The sequence below is a fragment of the Diabrotica undecimpunctata genome, unplaced genomic scaffold, assembly GCF_040954645.1.
Source record: "Diabrotica undecimpunctata isolate CICGRU unplaced genomic scaffold, icDiaUnde3 ctg00003043.1, whole genome shotgun sequence".
Classification (NCBI taxonomy): domain Eukaryota; kingdom Metazoa; phylum Arthropoda; class Insecta; order Coleoptera; family Chrysomelidae; genus Diabrotica; species Diabrotica undecimpunctata.
In genome coordinates, this window is record NW_027314243.1 from 3,984 (window position 1) to 16,629 (window position 12,646).

At 33.8% G+C, this 12,646-nt stretch overlaps 1 protein-coding gene across 1 annotated transcript; it reads right to left on the reverse strand.

Moving 5' to 3' along the window:
* Nucleotides 1–2,039: 2,039 nt before the first annotated feature.
* LOC140432152 (uncharacterized) lies at nt 2,040–10,720 on the reverse strand (the record flags this gene model as incomplete). Its single annotated transcript, XM_072519987.1, has 2 exons — nt 2,040–3,025; nt 10,545–10,720. Coding segments are annotated over 2 exons (1,067 nt in total), but the record flags the coding sequence as incomplete, so codon positions are not given.
* Nucleotides 10,721–12,646: the final 1,926 nt, after the last annotated feature.

The window sequence follows — 12,646 nt, forward strand, 5'->3', positions numbered from 1 at the left end:
AGATCACCGACGATATCTGCTTGTTTGGTTTTGTTGAATCTTTAAGTTAGCTCTTCTGTAGTTCAGCAATTGAGAATACGTTTTTGTAACACTAACAAATAGTAATAAAGAAAACCAAGAAATCGTAGAAAAAATGGCTAAAGGTAGTACGAGTGCTGGGAGTTTAACTAAAGCAATATCCAGAAAATATATACAACAATTATCCGATCGACGTTGCTTTATACAAGCGTGACCTGGATACTTAATAAAGATATTAAGCTACATTAGATGGGAGCACAAAAAATTAGAAGAATATACGGAGGTTTGAAGATGCGAATGTCTGGAGAAGAAGAACCAATAACGAATAAATGTAAATACATGGAAAACCAAAAATATCAATACTTGCTAAAATTCGAAGAGTAAGATGGCTGGGTTACAGAGCTAGAATGAAAAAAGAAAAATTTTCCAAAGAAGTAATAAACCCTGAAGCTGGTTCAGAAAGAAAAAGAGGACGTCCCCGAACAAAATTGATGAAGCCGGTAAACGAAGATCTGAAATTGTTGAGAGTAAAAGATTGGAAAAACCTAGCTCCCAGTTGGGCTGAACTATATTTATTACCCTTTCTTACAGAAATAGACAACTTACAGGACAAGACAATCAAACAATGGAGTTAAACAGAAGAATAGGAGTAGCATGGCAGCTTGCGGAAAACTGAGATAAATCTTTAGATCAGATATTCCCATGTGCTTAAAAAAGAAGGTCTTCAATCAATGTGTACTTTGGATTTTAACATATGGAGCAGAAACACTGACCCTTGCCAGTAAAATAATAAACAAAATATAAGTGGCTTAGAGATCAATGGAGAGGTCAGTGTTAAATATATCCCTCGGTGACAGAGTTTCAAATCAAATAGGAGAAAAACTGATGTTACGAACGCAGTTAAAAGGATAACAACGCTGAAATGGAACTCAGAATCATGTTGCAAGAGTCGTAGATGAAATATGTACCATGAAAATTTTAGAATGAAGACCTAGGCAGGATACTTATCGTAATCGAGGGCGTCCCCCAGCAAGATGGTCATACAACATCAAGCGAATTCAGTACAACTAGATTTAAGGTAGGTACTTAAGAATGAAAGCAATGTAATTATTTACGGGTGATCTATATTCAGCAATGGACTCAAAACGGCTACTGATAATGATGATATTTAATGCGTCCAATCTTTCTAGTTTCTCGACTTTTATCTCTTTTTGTAAGATCTAGTTTCTGTGGTATTTCATTACATTCCAATGGTTTTTAAATTAATTTTAGTACCTACTCTGTTAGTGTTTGACGTTTTTAATATGATTAACACTGGCATTAACTGAAGACCTACTATTGCCAATTTAATAACTCAGTAAGTATGTCAGATCTATCGCTCACTTGATTTTCTGTTTTTAGGAACACTTAAGACAGTTATATTCTCTTATATTATATACTCTTTCTTTGGTTATATGTTTCCTTTTAACTTTCAAATACAAATTTTAAATAGTTTTTCCAGGATTAATTATTGATATTTATTATTTGTTCTAGTGCTTTTTCAAGTCATATTTTCAAAGAAAGTGTATTTTAATAACAAATAGCAAAGAAAACCATGACTGTAGGTAGAAATAATTATTCAAATGCAAACATATACATAGCTGGAAAAAATATCCAACAAGTCAAGCTCAAATACTAAAGTTATCTATTAAAGTATAGTTAGGACCCTGAAACTGAAATATAGAGTATAGAACAAACCAGACATGCTTTTTAAAAAGTTAGAAACATAGTAAGTCTCTGATTAATCGTAGATTTGATTTTAGATTTCAGCTTAGAATATCATGTCGGGACAGAGTCATAAAAAAGATGCCATAGCTGCGTAACATGCGCCAATGGACAAGAATGCATAGTTATAAAATAGTTCGCAATATTGCTAAAAGTCGAATAACTTAATTTTGTCTGCCTAACAACCCACTTGGCAGGACAATGAAAAGTAGATGGTTAAAAAGTAGAATGTTTTAAAAAGTATTTACAGACGTAATCTGAAAAGAAAAAATATAGTGTAATTTAGGTTAGTTTTAAACGCCAGAGCAGATATTTTGAAAATCAAACGGTTTTTTGCATACCTAGAAAAACTTTAATTACTACTTAGAATTTGTTTTTTTGGTTTTAAAGTCATCCTTTCTTTCACATCACATGGCCGGTTTCGTTTTCTCAGTGGCCTTTCAAGCACCTTCGGTTCGTCTTTACAGTTCGTATCATGTCCATTAACCTCAACTGTTTTTTCTACTTCTGCTTCTGTCTGACTGGAAGCTTCTGTTCTCTCGACTTCTTTCTTTTCTTCCTTTTTAATTGGTAGAGGTATTGGTATAGGTATAGGAATAGGTATTGGTAAAATAATAGGGTAAGGAACAATAAGAGTAGGAGGGGGCAGCAGTGATTCGAAAGGTTTTCGTAATGTATTAGGAGGAGGTCCTTGAGTAGATTCTGTATCTGGATTTGGAGGTGATGGTATTCTGGGTTCTATTGGCAACTTGATTGGTTTAAATGGAGGAATTGTGTCTCGTTCGGAATCTTTATTTTCAAAATCTGTAGGAGTATGTCTGACCCTTAGATCTTGAGGCATATCGTCAGGAGGAGATTTTAAAAAGCTGTCGTTGGTATCAGTGTTAACAGTAACAGTTATTGTGGCGGGAATTCTTTTTCTTGTTCTCTTTTGAGCCTTCATTCTATTTCGCTTACTTTCTGAATTTTCTATCAACTTAGATGTATGAGTTAAAACAATTGGGCTTGTTTGAGGAGATTTTTCAGGTGGTTTTGGAGATATTTCTGGTGAAGGACTTCGCATTTCGGGAGATTTGCAGTTTTTTAACCATAAATCTGGGGTAATTAGAGTTCCACTCGTATTTTCTTCGATTCGTAAATGCGGATGAAGGTCCAGGTGTGCTCTAGTTTCTCTACAGAAGATATACATTTTATATTGGTTCAAGCATTTGTCAGAACAGAACTGCAGTTGCGATGCACCGTCCTAAAAACAAAAATCGTTGATTTAAAATTTCATGGAGACTTAAAAAATTCATAGTTCAATTCAAAAAATTTGTTTCTTTCATTGAAAAGTAATTAAATGTTTAGGCATCAATTATAAATTAATAGATCTGTAAATTTTTTTTTGTAATTCCATGTCCTATTTGAGTTCACGTCGGTCCTCTGCATATAGTGTTTTGTCTTTCTTTAAGTGTTTCACGTAGACCTGGAAATGGAAATAGCAGACCTAAAGTTTGATAATGTAGACTGCATATCTTTATTTAATAGTCATAGTCTATACACGACTAAAATATTTACTCGCTATCACTTCCGTTTATACTGGAATCTGGAAACAACTTTGGTTATTTATCAATGAAATACTCTATGTATTAGTACATTTTTAGATTATGTGTAAAATTTTCGTTCTATATAATGTGTTGTCTAGTTATCTAAAACTTATTATATTTTTTTGCGTCAATCACTTCAAAATGTGTACATATAAAAAGTAATTAATATTTTTATAATAATTTATTTATTCAGATATGTATTTTATTTAGATTTTACAATATCTAAATAAAGGTTTACTAAAAGTTTTGAAACGATTAATGGCCTTCACATATGGAACTACAAACGCGCTATCTCAGAGTAGGTCCGATGAATATATAATATTAAACTTGTGATGGATCTAGTTTATTCGCTACTTACAATGTACTTTGTACATACATGGAATAGCGTATCAATGGCATTACTTATTTATTACGAATGTTTGCGTATCACATTTCAAAACACGACTGGACTGAAATGTGAGTAATGACTGAATGAATAATAATCGACTGCTGGTCTGTTTACGATTATATAACATCAAGCTTCGATTGGGCTATAATGGGATAGTGATGCACAACATATAGCCTCTCCTATTCAAATGTCAACCTCACCTGCTCGTATGATGATTTAGATCACGGTCATCTGGTGCATCCTGCTAGATAACTAACGAGGCTCTGATGTCCGAGTGTTTGCCGCGATAATCCACCATTTACTGGCCAACGGCTTCGAGCGGATGAGCTGGTAAGTGGAAGGGCACTCTTGTGTCCTGAGATTGAGAAATTGGTCTCGAAGGCGGAAGAACCAAGAAAGTGGTCAAAGGCATAGAAGGCAACGGGAAACCATTGTATTAAAGGTCCCTGATGACATCTCTAGTACAGCTATTATGAAAAATACAACTAAAGTAGAAACAGCTACTAATCATGGAATACCGAAGCCAAGATTCGGCAGGGGAGGTGATCCACCTCTAGATCACAGGGCCTCCCAGGTCATAACCCAACGAAACCCCTGTGACAGAACTGGAAAAGTCTCTCTGAAAACTTCAGAATTGATTATCAAAATATGTACCTGGAATGTGAAGACAATGTATCAAGCTGGAAAACTTCATAATACCATTAAGAAAATGACCTGACTTGGAGTAGGTATAATGAGCATAAGCGAAATGAGGTGGCCAAATAGTGGTGCTTGTATTGTTGACAACCATATGGTATACCACTCGGGAAATGATGACGGTCAACATATGTATGGGGTTGGAGTAATCGTATCTCCTTAATTACGTCAATATTCTACAAATGTTATACCTGTTTCTGAAAGATTAATAATAATCCAACTGAATACTTCTTCTTAAGGTGCCTTCTCCATTACTGAAGGTTGGCTATAACTACAGCAAATTGCTCTCTATCTTGAGCTGTTCTTAGTATCGAATGTGTATCCATGCTTGTCCAGTCTCTTACATTCTTCAACCAGGAGCATTTTCTTCTTCCTGGACCTCTTCTTCCTTCCACTTTCCCTTCCATTATAAGTCGTAGGAAGCTGTACTTTTCTCCTCTGTAAATATGTCCTAGATAACTCGTTTTTCTGTTTTTTACAATATTTAGGAGTTCTCTCTCAGTACCCGGAGAGTTGTTGGTCACGTGCTCTGTCCAAGAGATATTTAGCATCCTTCGAAAAATCAACTAAATACTACTCAGATCAAATTAAATGTTTTACAAGTGTATGCCCCAACCAGCAATAAACTAGAAGTAGAGGTAGAGCAATTCTACGAGTTATTGATAAATTCACTTGAACTAAATAAAAAAGAAGATGTAACTATTATTATGGGTGACTTGAATGCAAAAAATTGGTAAGGAGAAAAGCGGTGAATTAATTGATGATTTTGGTCTAGGAAAGAGAAATGAAAGGGGAGAAAGATTAAAACTATTTTTAGAGGAAGAAGAATTTGCAATACTAAATACGTTCTTCAAACTACCACCAATATGTTTGTATACTTGGGTTTGTCCACAAGATCAACCAGGAAACGTAAGAAGGAACCACATTGATTACATAATGGTGAACAAGAGATTCCGTAATGGATGCCTATCAGTTAAATCTACCCTGGTTTTGACGTATCGTCAGATCATATTCCTTTTATTGGTATATTTAGGTTTAGATTTAAAAAGGTTACAAAAAAGAATAGTAACAAAAAATGTGATATGGGAAGACTAAAAGATAAGGAAACAAAGGAGACAGTTGCACGGATTTTTTCAGAAAATCTAATAATAACATGGAGCAAACATATGATCTAGAAGAATCACTCCAGAATATATGTGAAGCCTTTAAGATTAGAGAAGAACATCGAACAGAAAATAAAGAGAAGAGAAAAAGTTGTACTAGAGAAAAAGAGAATGTACAAAACTATTTAGAGACAAATAAGAACCGACCTACGAAAGGCTAAAGAAAATTGGTTAAAAACACAGTGCGAAAAGATAGAGTTGTTGAAACAAAAACACGATAAATTTAATATGGGGCAACATCATCACAGATAAAAATCAAGAAATATGCATATGAGGCCAATACGTAACGAAATACAAAACTCTTTGATCATAATAGGTCCGAACAACCACCGTCCTACATATGTAATGACCACTTACCAATCACATCAGTTGAAGTGGAAAAAGCAATATCACAACTAAAAGATTGCAAAGCTCCTGGACCTGACAATGCATATGCTGAATTGATAAAGCTATTTAACACCGACGCTACTCAACGACTAACAAAAATATTTAATGACATATATATTTAAACGGAGTAATACCAAGATCATGGCTGAAGTCAACGTTTATTGCTCTACTAAAGAAAACAAAATCCGTATCCTGCCATGATTTCCGGACCATCAGCTTAATGAGTCACATTTTAAAGTTATTTTTAAAAATCATACCTCAAAGGATATATAGACTATGCGAAGAAAAAGTAGCCGTACACAGTTTTTTTTTTCGGAACCTAGTCTACGCAGTAGAGATGTGAATTACGATATTTATGCATGCTTCACTGATTACCATAAAGCATTTGATACAGTAAAATACGACAAGCTGATGGAGATATTAACAAATATTGGAATAAACAGCTGTGATCCTAAGATTTATTAGCAATCTTTACTGAAATCAAACGTGGGATCCGACAGGGATGTATATTATCACCCTTGCTCTTTAACATATACTCTGAGGAAATTTTTCAAGAAGCAGTAGAAGACGTTGAAGCCGGAATTCGAATTAACGGAGAATGTATCAATAACAGATACGCGGATGACACAATGGTATTCGCTGACAATTATGAAGCCCTCCAGTAGTTAATGAATAGAACCACAGAAGTGAGTCAGGGATATGGACTTTCACTGAACATTAAGAAAACAAAATGTATGATGATCTCTAAGAAGGAACAGCAAATTGAAAGAATTAGTGTGAATGGTCAACCAATACAAAGAGTAAAAACATACATCTACCTTGGTACGAACGTCAATGAAAATTGGGACCATTCCCTAGGAATAAAATATAGAATAGAGAAAGCAAGATCTGTATTTCAAAAAATGGTTAAGCTATTCAAATGCCACGATTTATCAGTACCCATAAAAATCAGGTTACTAAGATGTTATATCTTTCCTATACTGTTGTACGGAGTTGAGTCGTGGACTCTCACAGACGTTACCTGTAAGAAAATTAAGGCTTTTGAAATGTGGCTTTATCGTACAATCCTAAAGATATCCTATACCGACCACATTACTAACCAGGACGTTTTATTAAGAATGCAAAAAGGAAAAGAGTGGTTAACCACAATAAAAACAGACAAAATTAAATACCTCGGTCACATCATGAGAAACAGAGAAAGATATGGGTTGCTGCAATTAACTCTTCAAGGAAAAGAAGAAAGAAAACGAGAACCAGGAAGGCGAAGAATTTCCTGGCTGAAAAATCTACGTTCGTGGTTCAATACAACAACCACAAATCTTTTCAGAGACGCAGTTTGCAAAATACAGATTGTCATGATGGTCGCCAACATCCGAAACGGATAGGCACTACAAGAAGAAGAAGAACATCAGCTGTGATCCTTTGATTCTCATTATTTAATTCACAGTAACAATCAATATTGCTGATCGTACAAGATTGAATTTGGAGTGTAACTCAGATATTTTGAAATTGACATACTCTGCTATTAATCACATTAAAACAATTATTTTAATTCGAATAATATTATTAAATAATATTGTTGCAAATGGCAGCTAAGTGACATCGAATTTGCGTAAATAATGGTATGTGTAAAACATGAGTGTCTCCTTCAACATTTGAAAAATGTCACATCATTTTTTACACCCGAGCCCTTCATTTATGATAAGATTATTTATGAATTCTAATATCTTAATATCTCATTACAAGTCCCCAACTAGGTAGCAGCGATACAGGGAAGTGTAGTAGGCATGCCTTAAAAGAGTGTTCCGTAAAAATCTTACAGAAACCTAGGTGAAATATCGTGACATGGGGAGTATTGTCGACATTAATAAACATAACCTAGATTTTGATACAGGGTAGTAGTTGTGTCAAAATCAGACTTTGGTGCGAGAAAGTTAAGTTCGATCTGGTAAAGTTCTCAGGAACAGCGGGCGGAAATCACTGCTAATCAGTCGAAAGGTCGTTGTACAGTGATGTGGAAAGTAAATGGCAACCTATCACATTATTTTCATTGTTACATTGTCCTGTAACTCTTCTTTGTCATGTTAGGAAACCTAAACAATTGGGATACTCAGTAACGGGCCGGTTTAGATCAAACTCTCCGAAAACCCGACTGAAAAGATTATGAGCCATGTTTTGAAAGTTTTTTTTTCGGGATTTAAGTATGTATTCGAATATAATTGCAATGAAGGAAATATTGTTAGGTACGAGAGAGCCTTTGTATTCAATAAAATTATTGATTCAAAAGTGTTATGATCAATGCCAAGATGTTTTTTGAATGGAAGACAAACTTTTTTCTTACAAAATGATAAACCAAATTAATGAAACAGAAAAAGATATTGTCCACTGAGAAGTAATTAAAGAGAACTTAGAAGGACAAACCATATAGAAGTAACAATATACAATACCAATATTACATTAAGTAAAATCAACGGGAGAAGATCAAATAAAATTGATCTTCTAAAAAAAATGAGGTCTGGCTTAAGGATTTGTTTGTAAATAAATATTTTGTTTTTTCTTTGTATTTAATGTATTATATATAACTTTTGAAGATTACAAATTTTTTTTATTTTTTTTTTCATTGTTCCTTTATTTTAAAGATGGCGCCAAAATTTTTTCTTCCAAAAATTACTGCTCCAAGGCGGACAATTAATCTCTGGAACAGCAAATCAGAAATAAAAAATTCAAGGAGGATTTTTTGAAAAAAAGTAACTTTACGTAATAGTTTGAGCAGAATTTTCCAGAAAAATGGAAGATTCTGTAAAAAAAAACAAAATGGCGGTCATTTGAAAACTTTCACCTTTTTTCGACTTTTTTCAGTCACAAAAATTTTGTAAACAAAATGCAAAAATGTTTATTAAAATCGACCGACTAGATCTGGAGATTAACTGTCCGCCAGTTTTAAAAACGTAGTTTTTCTCAAAATCTTTAATTTCTGGATCTAGTCGCTTAATTTTAATAAACCTTGATACATCGTGTTTTCTTTTTGTTTTTTATATGATGGTTTACTACAGTTTGACCAAAAAATAAAATTTTTGTGACTGAATTTTTGAACATTGTTTTTAAATGTCCGCCATTTTGTTTTTTTTTAGAATTTTTAATTTTTCTGGTAAATTATCACGTAATGACACTTCTTTTTTAAAGCTCTTCTCGAATTTTATGTTTCAGATTTGCCGTTCCAGAGATTAACTGCCCGCCATGGAGCAGTCAATTTTGGACGAAAAATTTTAGCGCCATCTTTAAAATACACGAACAATGGAACAACAACAGAAAAAAATTTTTGTAATCTTCAAAAGTTAAATAACAATATAAAAGAAGTTTAATTGTAATTTTTTAGCATTATAGACGGTAATAGTACCTTAAATCTGAGCAGAGTAAAATTTCTTCCAACAGTCCAATACAACTTTGTATATTTAAGACAACGCTTTTTTATTTTACGTTCGCTTTCAAACGTAAGATTGTGTCCAGATCTTCAATGAAACTCTACATTAGTTTTATTGTAATTTATAACAGTTTTTGGTCTACTTGTTCGAATGCCTTTTTTTACTCGTTCAGTTTCCTCAAAGGGCTTTACAATTTTTTGTACTGTCGCCTTATGGTTAGAAGAATGATTTGGGAAAGTATCATTGAAGAAGTTGGCTACTTCAGCGTTGTCAACTGTCATAACAGTACAATTTATTTTACAAAACTTTTTAATGAACGTCAGGCATACGTTTAATCAACGTTAGTTTTATGAATTGATGTCAAAATCACAGCATTCTATATTAATTGAATTACTTTAAAATTATTTGGCACTGAGAAGTTTTATTTTTTAAGATCTGCGTCACTAGATAAAATACAAAAGAGTCACAAAGCACAACCATCTCGTCAAAATATGGAAGAGAGTAATTAATAAATGAATAAATAGAGAAACAAAATATCTGAAAATCAGTTGAAATTTATTTGATGAAAATTACAACAATTACAATTATAGAATAAAAATAGAGTACCCCGAAAAGCTTTTTGGTGAACAGAAATAAGAACGGAGTCTTCGGAGAGTATGTGAAAATTGGGTTATGTAGGAGCGAGTACCAATTCATTCCAATTGAGTTGGTTTACATCAGGGCTTAGTACTCCTTTTCTGCAAGTTCTGCACTAAATGTAATAAAAGAAAACAACCAAGGTTATGTTGCTAAAACGATAAAGCTTACATAGATAAAGTGAGAAAAAAAGAAAACTAAAAATGAATACAATAGTAGAAGTTTAGATGAGTCAACGCAAAAATCGGGGAGTATGTTAAATTAGTTAGATTACATTCAACAGCGAAATAATAATCGGCGAAAGAAAAAATTTCGGGTATCAATTTTCTTACAGAAATAAAACAGGAAAGGTAAAGAGGACATGATGGAAAAGGTTTAGATAAGACCTGTAATTGGAATTAACTTTGGTATAATTCTAAGAAAGAAAATGATTGTTATCTAATTATACAATTTATTTAGAATAAATAGCATGAAAGTAAATTACCTGAAAATCTACGTAAGATATAGTATGTCGAACGTGGCGGCACCAATCACAAGTCTTGTTCTTCTTAAAGTTAGCTCTCCTGGATTGTGAAAAGCAGAGTTCTGAACAGAATACTGATGCACCAGAAGAAATGGCAGTATTATCATCAATGGATTTACCACACCAACCGCATCCATCTATAAATAAATTATAAATATTTATTATGGTATAATAATTTATTTAAATAAAGCATGCGTTAGAGATCAGGTCACTGTTTAAATTTTTTTTCTTAAATACAAATGTCTCCAGTAGTCAGAGACGAAAATACCATCTCTAAAAATTATAGGAACAAGCTGAATTTTACTTAGAATGTCAATTTTGGGACTCTAAAAAAGATGCAAAAAATTTTACTACTTTTACCCCCCGGATTCTCCCTAAAACGCCCCCTCGTAGGAGGAAAACGGAAAAAATTGGTTTATTAAAAATCTGTTCGCCGTAGAAAAAAATTGTTCCAATAAAAAATGTAGCTGAGATAATTTTAAACAAAAATGTTTATTAGCATATTTGTGTAGAATGAACCTTTCTCTCAAAAACAATGTTTGAAGAGGCCGGTGATTTTGAATGTCAGTATTTTCGAACCAGGTTTTTTTATAGCAATTTTTTCCTATAATTTTGGATATAATTGGTTATGGTTTAATGTATTTCTTCATTATACATATAATCCTCCTCCTCCTCAGTCCTAATCCCTTTTGGGATGTGGTGACTCTGTTCTCTCCATCCTTCTCTGTCCTGGGCTAGTTGTTCGGCTTCATGTAACCCTTAATCAGTATTTTTGTTTGATCTACCCAACGGCTTGGAGATCTTCCCCTAGGTCTCTTTCCTTCAACTCTACCCTTGACTATCAGTTTTTCCATTCTAGCAATGTGTTCAAAATACTGCAAATATTTCTGTTGTATTTGTTTAAGCAATCTATCCTTTACTTTAAGTTGTTCTAATATCGATACGTTAGTGCGATGATCAATCCAGGATATTCTCAACATGCGGCAGTATACCTACATTTCAAAAGCATCCAGTTTATTTTTATCCGCTTTCTTTAAGGTCCACGTTTCGGATGCATATGTCGCTATGGGAAAAATGAGCGCCCTTACCAGCCTTAGTTTTGTGTGTATTGTTATGCTAGAATTTTCCGCCATTTGTTATTAGGGACCCCAGGTATATCAAACTATTTACTACTTCAAAGCCCCAATTTCTTTAATAAAGATTATTCCGAGCTCTGTCTACTATCATGATCTTTGTCTTACTCCTATTTAGCTGTAGTCCATATGTTTTGCTTTTTTCCTCCAGACGTCTCATTATGTCTTCCATTTCTTCTTGATTTGCCGCGATTATTAATTATTTTGACCTCCTACTGACATTCCGCCCTTCCATCGATCTAGTACCTTTCGCATAATGTGTTCGCTGTAGATATTAAACAGAGTTGGCGAGATTATGCATCCCTGCCTAACACCTGCATCTGTTCTGAAATGATCGGAATGGGTGTTGTTTATTTTTACTGTGCGCTTATTATTTTCATTTAGACTTCTGATTAGTTGAATTAAGTGGTGGGGTGTTCCCATTTCCGCTAGTATGAACCATAGCTGCTGCCATTTGACTTTATCGAAGGTCTTTATGTAATCCACAAAGCACATAAGCATAGGAGTATTGAATTCACGAGTTTTTTCGATTAGCTGTCTGACATTAAGGATGTGTTCTCTCGTGCCTTTTTCTGGGACAAATCCCGCTTGTTCTTCTGATATCTGAGGCAATAGAAAAGCTTTTAGTTTTTCATGTATTACATGAAGTAGAATCTTGCTTGTATGGGATATTAGGGTTACCGTTCTGTAGTTGCTGCAATCTAGCGGAGTTCCTTTTTTGAATATAGGGATGAAAGTGGATGTTGTTCAGTCGTTGGGCCACTCTCTGGTTTCCCAAATCTTTTTGCAGATCATATGCATAAAATTTACTCCGACATCTCCAATCTGTTTTAAAACTTCTGCGGTTATCTGGTCTGCGCCAGGAGATTTTCTATTTTTCAACTTTTTGATTGCCTTTTCTACCTCTGACTTTACTCTGAGATAGCGCGT